Below are 17,349 nucleotides of genomic sequence, written 5' to 3' on the forward strand. Positions count from 1 at the left end.
TTTCCCATGATGTATGTAATTGGGGGTTCTCTGTAGTGTTTTGTAGTAAAAAATAATTAAATGTAAAGGGACTGTGTTTTTGTCTTTGCAATGAGCTTTAAGGGGAAGCTAGAATGATGTGTCGGCCTTCAGAGTTTTGTGGAGGAAGAGAGTGTTATTTTGGATCATTTCATTCCATGGTTCCTTAGGAAGTAACAATCATCCAGAGATCCTTGAATTCTTTTACTTCATAGGCTTTGACATTAGGGACATAGAACATGAACCTATATGAGTTTCAGCAAAATCTAGTAGGAATCACAGGGATGTTGTGATGCTACAGATCTATGAAAACACTGATGGCAATACTTTACAAGACAGTATAGCTGAGGTTTCTGTGGTTCTAAAAGGTCTGTAGGAATGTTCTCTAAGTTTGTAATCATAAAAGGATTTGATACATCCATATATTTTTAAACTCACAATGACTCCCAGTGGTTTTGTTTCTGTTCTAAACTAATGATTAATGATTAAATTATATTGTAATTAACATGTAGAGATTCAACGAGAATTTTTTGAGCATATGGATAAATCTAATGGGCTCAAATCTGTGATTTCTTCAAGAGGCTAAAAGGCTTGACTTCAAAACTAAGCCACTTATTTTCATGATGTGGTTCCACCACTTACATCCCAAATGTCTATCAACTGATAAACAAGAGTGGTATATCCAATGAAGTGAAATGTTATTTGGTCACCAAAAGGAATGAAGTACTGATGTGTGATGGGACGTGTGTGAATCTTGAAAATAGCTTTCTCAATGAAAGAAGCCAGTCAAAAAAGACCACATGTTGTATGATTCCACTTAAATTAAATATCCAGAAAAGGCATAGAGACAGAAAATAGACTGGTGGTTGTGTGGGACTAGGAGGAGGAGGGGTACAGAGTGATTTTTAAGCAGACACAGGCTTTCTTTGTGGGGATAATAAAAATGCTCTGGAATTGGAAAGTGGTAATGGTTATACAATCTTGTGAGTATACTAAAAAATAAAACCTCTGTATACTTTAAAATGATGAATTATATCTCAGTTAAGATGTTATAGTAATGGGTGTCATATTAGCATCCTCCATTAAGTAAAAGTCATTTTTAGCCATTAACATCTCAGTCTTAACCTCAGGAATCTAGAACAGGGTTCTTAATGAGTGATGTTCAGAACACAGATACTGATAAGGAAAAAACAGGTGTAAGGTCTGGGAATGGAGGTGTGTGTGTGCCTAGAAGGGTGTGGGGAAAGTTGGGGGTCTCAGAAAGAAAGAAGTGCAGGTCCTTAATGGGAATAGAAGAGGGAAACAAACTTCACCTACTTTGAATTTTTCAGGGAGAGAGCCTGGATCATCTTTCATATTGTGGGCTGGAATCACAGCTGATGAATGTTCTGGCATTTAGAGCTGTCCTGGAGAAAAGGCAATTTGTAGTTATTAGAAGGGAAAAAGGAAGAACATAGAGGCAAAATCCAAGGTTATGTGAGTCTGACTTTGAAAGGTAGAAGGAGACAGTAATCTATGGAGGATGCATTTATCCAGAGATATCTAATTATTTGCTAATCTCTGGGTCAATGCATGTAGCTCAGCCCTAACTCGTCTACAGGTGGGATCAATTTAAAGGATTAGCAGTGTCACTCTAAATCCTAATCCAGGTCTTGGTCTAGGGATGCTGAAGCATGGTTTTAAAAAGGTTTACTAGCCCTCTCAATTATTTACCCTATTAGTGGGATTTATCAATAGACTGGAGTCCTTGGCAGGATTATGACTGCATACAGGATGCACAGAAATGGACATATTGAGATAGCTATGCCAGAGATTTGCATATGCAGGCGGTAAATTAAAGACATTTGAGCAGTGAATTACATGGTGAGTAGTTGACAGCTCTTGTTTATAAGAAAGATTTTAATGAGGGAAAAACACAGCCCACTTATGAGCTCAGACTCTGAGATATGTTAGTTTTGCTGCAGTATGTAGTAGGAAAATTAAAGAATGAAAGACGGAAAGGAAAGAAAGAATGACACGGGGGAAAAGGCTTAGAGACACTTTTAAATCAAGGTTTGGGTTTATAGGCTTTCCTATAAACTCTCATGAATCTTTTTTATTTCTTCCTGATGTTGTCTTATACAAGCTGTTAACTTGATTCAGGCTGTAACTGCAAAGATCAATCATCCATAGAAGTCCTCGGCTTGACAAGTTAGGATGAGGAGCCATTTCCCTCAGAGCTTTTTGTCATAGTCTTTCTTTGTATATGTTTAAAGAACAGTGTTTTCCTTGTGAAACCAGGCTTCCCACCAGATTGTGAAAGTTACCTGAAATAAAACGATGCATCCCTATACTCTAGCCACTTTCCACGGAATCTGATCCCACGCAGGTATTCATACCTGGGTTACCTAGGCAACGGCCTTTGAATAACTGTGGGTCAACAGTATTCTATTTCCAAAATTTCATACCTTCAGCTTTTATCTTAGTTATGTCCATATTTCTCGTTAACCCCAGGGAAGTCTTCAGCTGAATTGTTTTGAGGCAATAGACAATGTCTTTTGCACAAGAGCTCTATAATTTTGTCTTTAAATTCAAACCAGTAGGTGAAGCCTTAGGGCATCCTTCCTTCCTTCTTCCTCCATCCTTCCCTCCCCACTCCCTTTCAGGTTTTCTCTCCCTCCCTACCTCCCCACCCCCTTTTTTATGAATAAGTTTTCTTCTGTAAAATCTTGGGTTGGGGGATCCAGACTAAATCCTACAGCAATAGAGATTTCTGATTCTGCAGGGAGTCCTAGAAGAATTAGAAATATTACCTAATGCATGGCATAGATATCAGAAAGAGTGTAAGAACAAACTTTCAGCTTGGGGATTGTTTACCTTGCAGTTTACAAAGAAAAAGAGAAAAACTGAGAATGAATGCCTAGGGGTACTATTTGACACATGGCTTGAGGAAGGTCCTATATCATAAATGGATAGACTTGGGAAATACTTAAAATGAAAAAGCATAATTTTTAGAATTTGGGATGGGGGAGGCATTGTGTTTAGGATGAATGACCTGGATTATAACATTAAAACACCAAGCTTATACCTAGAACAGATAGCTGATCTCTTTGATGTGAGGGTTTCTAAAAGTGGTCCATCTCTCTTTGCCTACTGGCAACTTATGTTTGATATTATTCTAATAATCAAGATTAACTATTTTGGTACAAAGATGTCCCACCCTTATTAGAAATGAACATCATTCGTTGGCAAGGAGTAGGGTAAAGTGTCAAATCTTATCATTTATTTACCTGTCTGTGCAAATTATTTAAGTAGATTTTTTTCCTCAGAGTTGTTTTTTTTTTTTTTAGAATTTTTTTAATATTTATTTTTAGTTTTCGGTGGACACAACATCTTTGTTTGTATGTGGTGCTGAGGATCGAACCTGGGCCGCACGCATGCCAGGTGAGTGTGCTACTGCTTGCGCCACATCCCCAGCCCTCGGAGTTGTTTTTGTCCCCATTAATGGGGGGACAAAGAGAGATGGGCTAGAAACTTGAAGGCAAACTTTGCCTATTGGATAATTTTGCCAAAGATGGATCCTGATCAAGGCTTTAAATAGAGCCTTTTCAAGAACATAGTAATATAAAACATTTCATTTGTGCTACATATCTCCTCTTCATTGTTTATTCAACAAATATTTGTTGAATATTTACTATGTGTCAGGCATCATACAGGGCACTGGAGATATAAAAATGAACAAATGTAAGTGGGGGACTTACAATCAAGCATAGATTATTGCTCTCCCCCCTAATATACTTGATTGCTTTTCCTGATGAGACTTCTTGGCCAGGTCTCTATACTCCCCACCCCTTTTTTGTAGTTACAGTCCTAGCATAACTGTAGCATAGAAAGAAAGAGGGGCCTTCACATCATAGGTACTTTGATAGAGGATTTTAGGCCCAAACCAATCAGGAACTGGATTTTCCACATAGAAGTAAGTAGAAACCATGTGGGGATATCCAACTCTAGTAAGAAAGTTATTGGAGCACCAAAGGGAAGGTGATAAACTCAGAATGCAGCTTAACAATTGCAGAGGTTTAGGAAAGTAACTGCCTGGAGAAGTACAGAAGCCCAGGATTAATGTATGTCAGAGAAGAAATAGACATGGAAGGTCCTATAGTCCATTTTAGAGGGAACAAAAGAGAGACATAGAGGAGGGGAACGATTTGTCTAATGTCAAATGGTGGGTCAGTGGTAGAGGTGGATCCTGGACCCTAGTCTTCTGATTCCCAGTACACTTATTTATTTTGGGGGTGGGAGCAACAGGGATTGAACTCAGGGGCATTTGACCACTAAGCCACATCCTCAGCCCAATTTTGTATTTTATTAAGAGACAGGGTCTCAGTTGCTAAGTGCCTCACTTTTGCTGAGGCTGGCTTTGAACTCATGATCCTCCTACCTCAGCCTCCCAAGCTGCTGGGATTAAAGGCAGAACTGTGCCACCAAGCCCAGCCCCAGTATACTCCTCTTTTACAGTTGTATTTATTGAAAGATAATTACATGCTTATCATTGCCATTATCATTCTAACTTCTTTAGTTCTTAATCTCACAAGAATGAAATTAAATCTACCCCTATTTTGCAGATGAAGAAATTGAGAATTGAAGCTATTATTCTAAAGGATATACTCCCCAGACTTCCATTCTTGAAGACAAGCATTGGCTTTACATAGAACGCAGTGTGACTAGTGGCCCCAATCCCCAGATATGCAAACATTAGGCCTTGAGTCATGGGCAAGTGTGCCATCCCAGATCTGGGCTTAAACACCAGTGGCAGATTTCTTCTAGTTGAATATTGAATTTCTGATGGATCTTTCTAATTTATTCTGTCCCTCCCCTTCTTTATCTAATTTAATCTTTCATGAGGGACTAAGGAATATTTTTAAGATCACAAGTGAGTCATTGAAACTCGATTTGAATGGCATAGAAGGTATTATACTGGTAGTCTCAATGACTTTATAGAATAGGGGCTGTCTGTAAGCATAGTACAGTGCTCCATCAACTGGTGTGCAAATTCCCCTTCTAAAATGCTGTGCCTCAGGCAAGTTACTTACTCTTTCTGAGTATTGGATTCCTTATCTATAAAAGAATGCCACTACTATATATAACCATAAAGCTCTTATAAGAAAAAAAATTAAAAGATGATAATTATTCCTACCTCTATGTTCTGTGATGAGGGTTTTCTTTTTTTTAAATTAAGATTATACGTGAAAAGAATGTAGCCCAGAGTTTGACTCTTAGCGACAACTCAGTAAATTTTATCTTTGTTATTCCATGTGGTAATTTCTAACTTAAATGTACAAATTCTGGGGAAGAACCTGTCAGACTGGTGTATTGGGGGAGAAGAGGCAGCCAATTATCTTCTTAGTCCATTTTGTGTTTCTATAACAAAGTAACTGATGCTGGATACTTGAAGGAAGAGGCTAATTTAGATTGCTGTTCTGGAGACAGGGAAGTTCCAAATCAGGCAATTATATCTGGTGAGGACCTCATACTCCATTATAACATGGTAGATGGCATAGCATGGCAGACATGCATGAAAGAGTAATGAGTGAGTGCATGTGAAAGATAGGCCACATGGCAAGAGACTGAGGAGAGGTGTCAGGCTCACTTTGTAAGAACACACTCTCTTGATATCTAATCCATTCTTGTGATAGTGAGAACTCACTCGCTAAAAACAAAACAACAACAATAACAACAACAAAAACCCTAATCCCTTTTATCAGCCTAATCACCCCTTGAAGGTCTCACTGCCTCTTGCCATTATATTGGAGATCACGCTTCCACATAAGTTTTGGCAGGCCCAAGCCACATCCAAACCATTGCAACTCCCTTGCTTTATTGCTGTGAATAGGGTTCAACTCCCCATATAGAGTTGCCCTCCTTTTTGCTCCCTCCTAGTGGTTGAAAGAGTGAGAGCCTATAAGGACAGGGACATACAGTTCAGTATCCTTATTATAATACAGACCATAAACAGGGGACCCTTCAATGCTACTCCAGAGGAGCAGTTGCTTCTAGAGTTCCCTGGCTCCCAAATTTTGCCAAGACACAGAAAAGACTGGGGCTGGAGGAAGGTGGGAAGAGAAGCATGTAGCTCTTGATTAGAGCCTGGCTTGTAGTCTACAACTTATACTTCATTGTGCTTCAACATAGCACACCAAATAGATCTATTGGAAGAGGGGAAGAGGTTGGACTATATTATCTTTGGGGTTCTAGGAATAAATTTGAGGTATTACGCACATAACCATCTCAGAACTGCTGTTCTACTACCTCCAAAGCATAGTTGAAGTTCCTCCCTTGCATCCTACACACCACTCAGCCTCTGGCTCATGTTATTTTGTGATAGCTCCTTCCCCAAGTCTTTCTTGACCATTATTTAAACTCGACTTCACCTGTGTATGAAGTTGGGCATAGCATTATAGTGGGTCTTTAAGATTTATCAAATGTAAGCTGGATGTAGAGGTACATGCCTGTTATACCAGTGATTTAGGAGACTGAGGCAGGAGGATGGCAAGTTTGAGGCCAGCCTCAGCACCTTAGTAAGACCCTGCCTCAAAATAAAAAAAAAAACTGGGGATGGAGCTCAGTGGTGAAGCATCCCTGGGCTCAATCCATAGTATGGCAAATAATAATAATAATAATAATAATAATAATAATAGTAATAATAATAATAAAAGGTTCACAGGTGTGTCCCAGATTTGTGTCTTGAGTAGTCAGGGTTTCTCACAAAATTAGGGATGAGAGTCGAGGTAACAATTAAATGGGTAGTACAGGCAGAACTGTTGCTGGCAATACATAACCAAGTGAACTTGACCAGCGCATACCAGTGCTGATTGTCACTGAAGAGGGTCATGTCATTATTTTGATATGTGATTAGAATTAAGGATTTACTAAGACTTTTCCTCATTAACATCTCTCCCAAGCAATTTTTCTTATTATGTCTACTGAGGTTATTCCTGATCTTGGATCAACTTGAATGTGTTATTAATTCATTTCACAAACATTTATCTGATGCCTACCAGGTGCTGGGCACTTGGCTAGGCATTAGGGCTGTAAATGGACTCTCTAGGAACTTGCAGTGTTTAGTGGGCTCTGTTCTCCATTGATAGTTGCCGTCATTGTCCTTCATTCCATATGGTTAAAAGTATGAGGTCCTGTAAGTATAGAGATGTCAAACAGTTCTGTATTCTTGCTGCAACACAGATCAGAAATAGAGACAGTTTATAATCAGACTGATACCTCTCTAATGGGTACAAGTATGAAGCACTGATGGAAATACAATGAACTCGATCTGGGGTGTTAACTAAGACTTCACAAAGCAGGGAACACTTCAGTATGATCTGAAAGGCAGAGTTCATCAGGAGAACCTGAAAGGGGAGGATGGGAAGAAGGAAGAGGGGATTCCAGGAAGAGTGAATGGCATTTTCTGAATCCTAGGCTTGACAGCTGATGGAACACATGTCTGAAGAACTACATGATATTTACTATAGCATGAAGAAAGAATGAGGGAGATGGGTTGTGGAGAAAGACAAAGGCCAGAGACTTTGCATATGTCATCCTGAAAGAGTTCTGTATGTTTGCTGACTCTACTTCATTAATTCCCATGCATTTTGTATTCATCGTGGCTCATTAACTTGCATCCTTACTCTCTGGGTCCAAATCCAATGGATACCTTTCTATCTTTAGCTTACTTGACTTCTTGGCAGAATTTGGTGTTCATAAACACTTTCCATCCTCAGAGTTTCATCTTCCTTGCACTGGAAACTACCATTATCTTCTGGATTTTGCTGCTTTTCTGGGCTTTTAAGTTTTCATTATGACCTCTTTTCTCTCCAACTGATCTTAAGTGTTGTGGGTTCTCACAGTTTTGTCCTTGATTTTTTTAAAAAAAATTTTTTTAGTTGTAGATGTATATGCTGTGGTGAGGATTTAACCCAGTGCCTCACACATGCCAGGCAAGTGCTCTACCTCTGAGCTACAGCCCCAGCCCCTTGTCCTTGATATTTTTAATCTTGGAGGAATTCATCTTCATTCCTCTAAATCTTCACTACTACTCTCTTGGTCTGGCATCATTTCTCATGTGGATTACTATATCACCTCCAAATTGGTCTCCCTGCCCCTGTTATCTTACCCGCTTCCAACCCATTCTCCATACTGCTGCTAGAGTGAACCTTTAAAACGGAAATATGATAATACCATTTCTTTACTTAAAACCATTGTCTACAGGGTTGAATCATGGCATAAGGGACTTTTAGTGATCTGACCATTGCCTTGGCTGATATCACAGACCCAAATAGAACAAATGCTTTGGAATTCTGAGAATCTAACACCATAAACATATTTGAACCTCTGAGTGTTTCTGTATATTGTTCCTCTTGCCTGAAAGCCTCTTGGCTAACTTGTTTTTCAGTACTCAATCTAGAGAGGCCTCCCTTCTCTTCCCTCCTCTCTTTCCTTCTAATCTGAATTTAGGTAATCCTCCTTGTCTTCTTTTATGTGCACTATCTGAACCACATTCTACTCTGTATCACCATTATCTGTTTATACTCCTCTCTCTCCAGGAAGGTATTATGGGGGAGAAATGGACATATATAAAACTGCAGTGATGACAATAATATGACCAATATAGTGCTAATGAAGTGCCAGGCTTTTTTATAAGCACTTGTTATATGTTAATCCAGGTTATCATCAAAACACATTAACAGGTGGGCAGATATTACCTTAGTTGAATCAACAGGACTTGATGATGGATTTAAGGTGAGGTATAGGAGAAGGAGTTTTGGTAATTCCAAGAATTTGTGATGGAAACACATGAGTGAACAATGGATGAGATAAGGAATACAGGAAGAGGAGGATTTTTGGTTGGAATGGGGGACAGGATCTTTCAATTTGGGACACTGCCATTCTTTTATAATTGATATTTCCAGAAGTTTCAGAAATCATGTAAGTTACAACATTTTTGTCTGAATGACAGGCATTGGAAGCACCACTGTCCATTTCAGAATAGCAGAATAACCCTCTGGTATTTTATCATTAGCTTGCTGGAAGCAGGAAGGATATATTCCTGGGACCCTGGCCATTTATTTTCCTTATGCTTTGGTTTGCAGTTCCCAGCACTGTCAAGAAACCATGGCCTTGCATCTTTTAAGCTCAAGTGGTGCTTGTGCCTCCTGGCCCGTATGTCTCTCCTGCAGCAGGTGTGGGCATTCTCTGAAGAGGTAGTAGTGGTGGGCCCTTGTGCTTGAGATCCCTTGTTCTCAAAGGCCCTGCCTGAGGTTGCTGTTCAATTAGCAATTAAGCGAATCAACCGGGACCCATCATTAGACCCGGGTTACTCTTTTGAATATGTGATTCTCAATGAAGACTGCCAGACTTCAAGGGCCCTCTCCAGTTTCATTTCCTACCACCAGATGGCCTCAGGATTTATTGGCCCTGCCAACCCTGGCTACTGGGAAGGAGCGTGGCTCCTGGGAAACAGCTGGGACAAAGGGATTTTCTCTTGAGCTTGTGTGAATCATGAACTAGACAATATAAAGAGCTACCTGGCCTTTTCTTGGACACTCCCTTCTCCCATCTGGGTGCTTTTAACTGTCATGAAATATTTCCAGTGGGCTCATGCTGGAGTAATTTTCTCAGATGAAGACATTTAGTTGCACACAGGCAATCAAGTCGCAAGTGCTCCTCGGAGCCACAGCCTACCTGTAGGGGTCGTCCTGACCACAGGACAAGACAACCAAAGCATTCAAAAAGCTCTTCAGTGGATTCTCCAGGCAGACAGAATTCGCAGTGAGTGCTTTCTCTCAACTGAGGTTTAAACGTGGTTTCAGTAAAAGATATCCAAACCTCCACAAGGTTTTCTGCCCTAACACCATAGGCTAGCACATTCTTCCCTAGTTCTTTACATGTTTGCCCTCTTTCACTCACACTCAGACCCCAAGTCTCCTGTTTCCACAAAACCTAAAATCTCACAGATTTAATAGAGGTACAAATAACTCTGACTCAAATGCCTTGGGGGCCATTGCCTGCTCTCAGCACCTGGGTGGAGAAGAATGGTATCAAGAGTCCTGTAGCCACACATTCCCTCTGTCCTTAGAACCATGGTAGTTTCAGAGTAGCCAAAAGAAGATGTTCTTATGGCTTCATTTTGGTCTACTTTAACTCAGGGGAGATTTTTCTTTGACTCCTTTCTAGGCATTTTCCTTCCTAGGTACCCAGTGCCCTTGTGTCATCACATCTCACTCAGATCCTGTCTTTCTCCACACTTCCTATGATTCCCTATCCCCCCAAACAGGGCTTGTCTCCCTGCAGCATATAGCTAATTGATACAGAAGCACCTAAGTTATAAATGAAAGCATATAAAATTGAGAAGACTGCCAAAATATTAACATGTTTTCCCTTACATGGAAAGTTTAATGTTCAAAGATGATTCTTGAAAATACTGGGTAGGGAATTAGAGCAAATTATATTCCATGCTTTTATAATTATATCAAAATGAATCCTAATGTTATGTATAACTAAAAAGAACTAATAAAAAAGTTTTTTATGGACTATAAAAAAGATGATTCTTGCAGAAACAATGGCACATTGTGAGGCAAAGAACTTGACCCATCGAAGCTATGGTCACCAAGGCAAATTGAGTAGAATTTGAGGGTGGGGAGACTTCCTGGTCCTCTGGAGTCAGACCTCTTTTACTTACACTTACCACAAGCCCTTGTGACACTTGATTTTGATCTTTTTCTATTCTAGTTTTTTTTTTTTAAATCTCCACTTTACTTTTTCTGGAAGTGACAGTGATTTGTGGGAACACTGTTCATTCACCCATTGCAGCCATTCCACCACTTTAGGAAGGATAGCTCAGAAACTCCTTGTCAAACTGATTACTTCTAGGATTAGTCCTGGTCCCAGTCATTTCCTCAACATAACAATAGGCTTGTTAGATAGAGTATGGTCCAGCTTAGGGCTGGCTTATAACCAGAAGCCCATTTTAAGTTTCAAGTGTCTCCAGTATAGGACCTTAATTATGATCATTATGAGAGGATGAGGGCAAGAGTTTTTAGTTCCAGGAACTACAGTAGTCTGCTTCCAGCTCCCATCTACAAGATCCTATAATATTAAGCAATCAGTGTGGCTCTGATTACTTCATAATAGAGCTTGATATTTCCAATGCAGAGTACAGAATTATTTTTAAAGATATAAAACCATTTCCAGAGAGGAATCATGCCAGAAACAGGCTAACATATTTAGTATTGTAACTTTATAATATGTTACAAAGCTTCATGAAGCCCAGTGTCTCTTGCAAGTTTACATTCCATGAGTGTTTCACATCCCACCCATTCTAAATAGTATACTTTGGCCTCTACCATGAAATGTTAAATAAATCCAGGACCTGAGGCTCTTTAGGCTGTCAGACTGAGAGGAATTAGGATTGAGTGCTCACCACCCACAACCCCTTTGAGGGAGGGAGGGAGGAAGCAAATGAATATATTATTGCCCTACCATTAGAGATCCATTCCTTTAGGTCAAGGGTTCTCACTCTGACTGCATGCTGGAATTGTGTGGACTTTCCAAAATGACTGTTGCCAGAGTGCCACCTCTAGAGATTCTGATTAAATTGGTCCGTGGTGGGGCCCCAGAAAAGGCCTTTTAAACAGCTTCCCGGGTGTTTCTAAAGTGTAGTCAGAGTCCAGAACCACTGTTTTAATTAATTCATTAATGAAAATGCAAATGGATGTTCCTTACTTGAAGTGGCCAGTCATTTTTGTCTTAATATGACTTTATTTCATCAGATTGTTTTCTTTGTAACAGTTTGGATCAGCCCACTAAGGAATGGAAATCTGGAGATTAAGAGGAAAAAAACCTAGAAAGAATGATTATGGAGAAAAGAAAGACTCTGAGTAGTAAGGACAACAGAACATGGAGGAAGAAATCAGAAAGTGTGATAAAAGGGAGCAAAGATCAAGTTCTGCACTTAGGATGTTTTTCCTCTGGTTTCTGACAAAACAGGCAGTTTCAGATGAGGCATATGGGGGACCTCAGTGACTTGAGTCAGAATATGAGTAGGGGTGGGGAAAGAGAAACTGAGTTGTCATTTGGGTTGCGGACTGAGTATGGGGTGACCTCAGGCAGCACAAAGTTCAGTGTTCAAAGGGGAGTATATGAGTATATGATACCCACAACCGGTACAGCTGGGTGTTGGCATGCCAACTGGTGGGTAAGATGTGGTAGTGGGAGTTGTGGAAGAGAAGTGTTAGAGTAAAATACACTTTAGCATTGTAGGCCACTGGGAGCATGGAAGCAGGATCCAGAGAATAAACAAAAATAGAGTATTACGGCTCTAGCCAAGTGGCCTAAAATTTAGGGCACATTTGTAGACCTATTTGAAAACTGGAAATCAAGTGAGAAACAGCCAGAAGCCAGTGAGTATGAATCAGGCCAACATCACAGTGAGGAATATGACAACACACCAAGTATAGCCCACACCAGCCCAAATCTCTAGTGAATTTTCCATCTCTTCTCAACTAGTGGGACAGAAGCTGCCAAGTATCCCTGGCTGTTATCTATCTCAAACAAGAACAAAAAAAAACCACTGGGATTTTTGTGTGACCTCAGCTGAGATAAGCCATATTTTGCTGGCTATGAGGCAACTTCTTAATACTGTGGACCTCCAAGTTAACCTTCAGAGAAGGACTCTTTGTGGCATGTAAAATATAGTGGAAAGGGGCCTTTTCATTTGGAGGGACTTGGAAATATCTAGGATAATAGAAGTAGTTAGCAGGTCGGTGGTGATAGGGAAGGAGGGGAGAGAGTAGTGGGCTATTACTAGCTGGTATGCTACTTCTGTTTCTTATAATATTAGTGGTTAGGAAATATAGCTGGCACCTTATTGGGGTTAGAGGAAGTGTCTTTCTCAGAAACAGGCCTAAATCATATTTACACAGTACCAAGGCAATGATAATCTTAATTGTAAAGTAACAGTAACAATAATAATAGCTTTAGGCACTTAGAAAGGGAAATGACATGCTTCCATAGAGACAATTAAAGCAACCATGACACTACATGCAAACAGCACTCTACAGCTTATAATGCTTGGCACATAGACCATTTCATTATTTATCTCTCAAAATTATCCAGGAGATAGGGATTTTCTCTCAAGTTTTACAACACCTGTGAGTCTCACAAGAACAATTAGAGAGGAATAGGCATTATTAACATCAAAGAATGGGGTAAAGTCTCAGAGAAGGGGAATTCAGCCTCTTTCAGAGTCTCAACTTATTTCCCGTAAGCCATGGGAGTGATTGCCAATTATTTTTATTTCTGACAAAGTCAAATAAAAGAGATATTGATCAAAGACAAAAACCTCAATTTGTAGTCAGGGATACAAAGTGGGATTATATAGGTTGTGTCCTTTACAAGAGAACTTAGCTGAGTGGGCATGAGGGCCCAAATCCAGTCCATTCTCTGCTCCTCAAACCATGAGCCCTGCTGGAGGTTTTTGTCTGATGGCACAAAAGAGCATTCACTCACCAAGCAGAACACCTGTGGGATTGCATTCACCCAGGAGGGGTTCTTTTTCTCATTTCTACAAAGGTAGCAGGAGACCCTACCTTTAGCTCTTTAGAGAACTTTTCAATTGGCTATTTCAAGCCCTCCTGCTTTCTCCTCACCTTCTTGCCTACCATCCCTTTGCTTGGCTGATTGTGAAATCCTTTCAATTTGAGCTTACCCAGCTGTTGGACCATTTTGAACTCCCTTTAAATCTTTCCAAATTGAGAACACTTCCTTACAATATGACATAGAACTGCCGTCTCTTGTTCTTCCAAAATTAGAAACCTTATTGCTATCTTTATTGCCAAGAACCTGGCTAGCTTCTTTCCATCTGTCAAAGACTCTTGTGCATAAAACAATAAAATAACAACAAAACAACAGTGATGATAGCTAATATTTATTGACAGTTTATTATGTGCTAGTCATTTTGCAAAGGCTTTATATGAAGCATTTCATTTAATTCTTGCAATGCCCCTGTAAAGGAAAGCCAATTATTGTTTACCAACTTTATGGATAAGACTTCTGAGGCCAACTTGCCAATGTCACACAGCTAGTGAATGGGAAATATGCATTCAGGTTGGTCTAAAGCACGTATTCTCAAATATAAGTGTGCACCAGAATCCCTGGAGGACTACAGCATAGATTTCAGGGTGTCTCCCTCAGGTTCTGATTCAGGAAGGGTGAGGTGAAGTTTGAGAATTTGCATTTCTAGCAAGTTCCAAAGTGATATTGATGCTGCTAATTCAGGGACTACACTTTGAGAACTGGTTTAATGAAAGACACATGCTCTACTGCCTCCTGTCCACTTGAGGTATGCTTCTAAAGCGTACTCACTTGTGATGCTGAGTTCTGTATATGACATATAATGTATCCCTTCTATTTTTCTATCTTAACTTTTGGGTCTACCAATGAAATTCTCTTAAGTGCCTCAAAGTGTACCAGGTGCCTGTACTGTTTTACTCTAGTGTCAGTAATAGTAATAATAATAATGATATTCATAATACTATGGCCAAAGGCCTTAGTGCTAATAGGAAACTTGGTATAGGATCTTCTGTAGATTAATATAAGCAAATATAAATGGTAAAAGGACAACTTGCTTTTATGAATGGATCCACTATCAGTAATGATAAAATTATTAAAGACCCAGCATAAGGGGAAATATCTAAACATCTAGGCTTCCTGCATTTCAGAGGCTTACCAATATATAGCAGTTTAGGAAAAGCTGGAGAAGACACATGTTGCAAAAAGGGGAGAAATATTATAAACTTGTCTCAAGCTGGGAAGCAATGTTAAAGCAATAAATGCAGTTGCAATACTAGTTTAATCAGGCATGAAAAATAATATAACCATGGTCCGATGCAGATAGACTACTCAATGGATGTATGTATGTATGTCTTCCATCATGCTGAGCTACTTGGATCAGTTCAACACTGGTGGCAGTTAAATGGTGGCCTCAGGAATTAAAGCAGAATACATGTGAGGTCTTGTCAAGTGGTGGGGAAAGCTGCACCTCGCTTAGTGAGTGTTCTTAAAGTGTACTGAGTCACATTGGGAAGTGAGGCCACCTGCACCGAATCACTCTTGGGGGATAGTGCTGGGAAACATTCAGATTCCAGAGCCTCCCACCCTCTTCTTATTCAGCCATTTTATAAAGTGGATGGAAAAAAAAAAGTGGAGAGGAAGAGACTTTGAACCTCTTTCATTCACAATATGGTCAGATGGGGAAATGAGAGACTTAAGATAAATCTGCGTAAGTCCCTCCTCCTCTGATCTGCTCTCCCTGTTCCTCAGCAACTGTTAAAATAGATTAAAATTAATGTCAGGAAATATCACAGAAGGATTCATATGAAGAATGAAGACTGTATAATGGGGGTTTCTTTGCATTGGGGTCAATGCTGAGGGCTCACAAGTGTGAATATCATTCCTAAGGACTTCTTCAGCATTAGTTAGTGGAACTATTTTCATCTCAACAAGGTGTGAGATGAGGCTGAGTTTCCTCCGTGGAGACCTCCATGCCAGTAATCCATGAGATATGAAGCAAGCTTGCTTTTTGAGAAACATCAGGTCCTCTATCTCAGAGAAATAAAGGATAGAGTATTTCAATAAAGGAAGATAAAAAGAGTGACTTGGGAATTGGCTTTTCTTGGAGTTTTATGACTTTTTATGCTGGGAGCATTGCAGGTGAGAGAGGATCCTACATAGCCAGCCATAGTTAGCCCCAGAGTATAAACACATAGCTGCCAGACAGCTTGAGTGGGACTCAGGTAGCCCAGAGAAAGTGTTACTATATCCTGGTAAGATGTGATCTAAGGAGTGTGCATTTCCTGGTCCATGTTTTGGCTATAGAGTGGCTTGACTGTTAACAATTAGGATGGAAAATTACGAATTAGTATTATTTGTTGACCAGCTGTTGACCCAAGTCTTGTCTAGGTTTTAAGGTTTCTGCATATTAATCCTTTCCTGACAACAACTTATGGGTCAAACCCCATTTTAATGAATGTAATTTTGAGATAATAAAGCTATTTAGTAAAACCATCTTGTAGAACAGATGCATCTATAAATCCCTGTTCACAAAGCACTCAATCTATTAAATTAAGATGCTGTTGTTTGAATTCAGTATTTATGATTTCTAATTTAATTGTGTTCAATGGCAAGGACTTTCCATGTTAAAAAAAATCAAGAAGCCTGTGATCATTCCCTCTTGAGGCTTCCATTTCTTCATCTAAAATGTGAAGGGAACAGGTTGGACTAGATGGTCTCAGAGAGCATTTCTAATTATAAAAATATGGATAAATTTTGCATAAAATTCAGATAAATGCCTTTATCTGAAATGTTAATAATGTGAGCCAAGGAAAGAAAAATAGAGAAGAAGTATTCAGGTTGAGGGGGTAGAGTCTTGGATAAATTAATGACATTAGGCATTAAAGACAAGTTTGGTCTCTAATTGCCCAACAAGTATTACTTCCTCCATCTTAACAATCCAAATATGCCCATATCTCACTTCTCAAGAGACCTGTACAAATCATACAACTTCACACCTCTCCTCCTGAAGAATCTTTAGTATTTAAATATTCATTTAAACAACATTCAATGTGTGCATAATATGTACCAGGATATGAAAATTTTTAAAAAGTCTTTTGACCCCAAGAAGCTCATAGTTTCATAGTAGAAACTGATATAAATTAAAAAGGCTGATAAATCTTTAAGAACCATGATAGAAGTCAGCTCAGGGTATGGTGGGAGTCTAATTCAGCATTACAAGTCAGTTTCCCTGGAAAACAGTCTGATGATGGAGTTTTGAGTAATAAAGGAAGATTATTGGGTGAATGCTTTTGAGGATAACAACTGTGAGGGAGAATTGGATTGGGCAGAGAGAACTGAACTTCAGTATAGTCACAATGAAGCCCTCATTCTGACCTAAATGGAGGATGACCCTTCAGTGTTGTCCAGAATTGAGTTGAGGAGTCTGGGTATTTCTAGTTCCATGATGGTGGAATGAGATGGACATCATTACCTTAGGTACATGTATGACTGCACATATGGTGTGATGCTACATCATGTACAACCAGAGAAATGAAAAGTTGTGCTACAATTGTGTACAATGAATCAAAATGCATTCTGCTGTCATATAGACCTAATTGAAATAAATAAATTAATTAAAAAACAAACAAAAACCCTCAACAACAACAAAAACAGCAATAGTGATTATGGGAATATTTCCCATCCTCCCATCCCAGTTATTAGGTGCAGGATAGCCCAGAGAAAGGC

At 39.5% G+C, this 17,349-nt stretch overlaps 1 protein-coding gene across 1 annotated transcript in view; it reads left to right on the plus strand.

The window, feature by feature from the left end:
* Positions 1 to 3,043: 3,043 nt before the first annotated feature.
* Positions 3,044 to 17,349, plus strand: part of Gucy2f (guanylate cyclase 2F, retinal) — a 113,290-nt gene continuing 98,984 nt past the window's right edge. Inside the window, 3 exon segments of the mRNA XM_048796867.1 lie at positions 3,044 to 3,112; positions 9,074 to 9,150; positions 9,152 to 9,822. Of these exon segments, the coding sequence (XP_048652824.1) occupies positions 3,044 to 3,112; positions 9,074 to 9,150; positions 9,152 to 9,822 (817 nt within the window).

Source organism: Marmota marmota, unplaced genomic scaffold (genome assembly GCF_001458135.2).
Source record: "Marmota marmota marmota unplaced genomic scaffold, marMar, whole genome shotgun sequence".
NCBI lineage: Eukaryota > Metazoa > Chordata > Mammalia > Rodentia > Sciuridae > Marmota > Marmota marmota.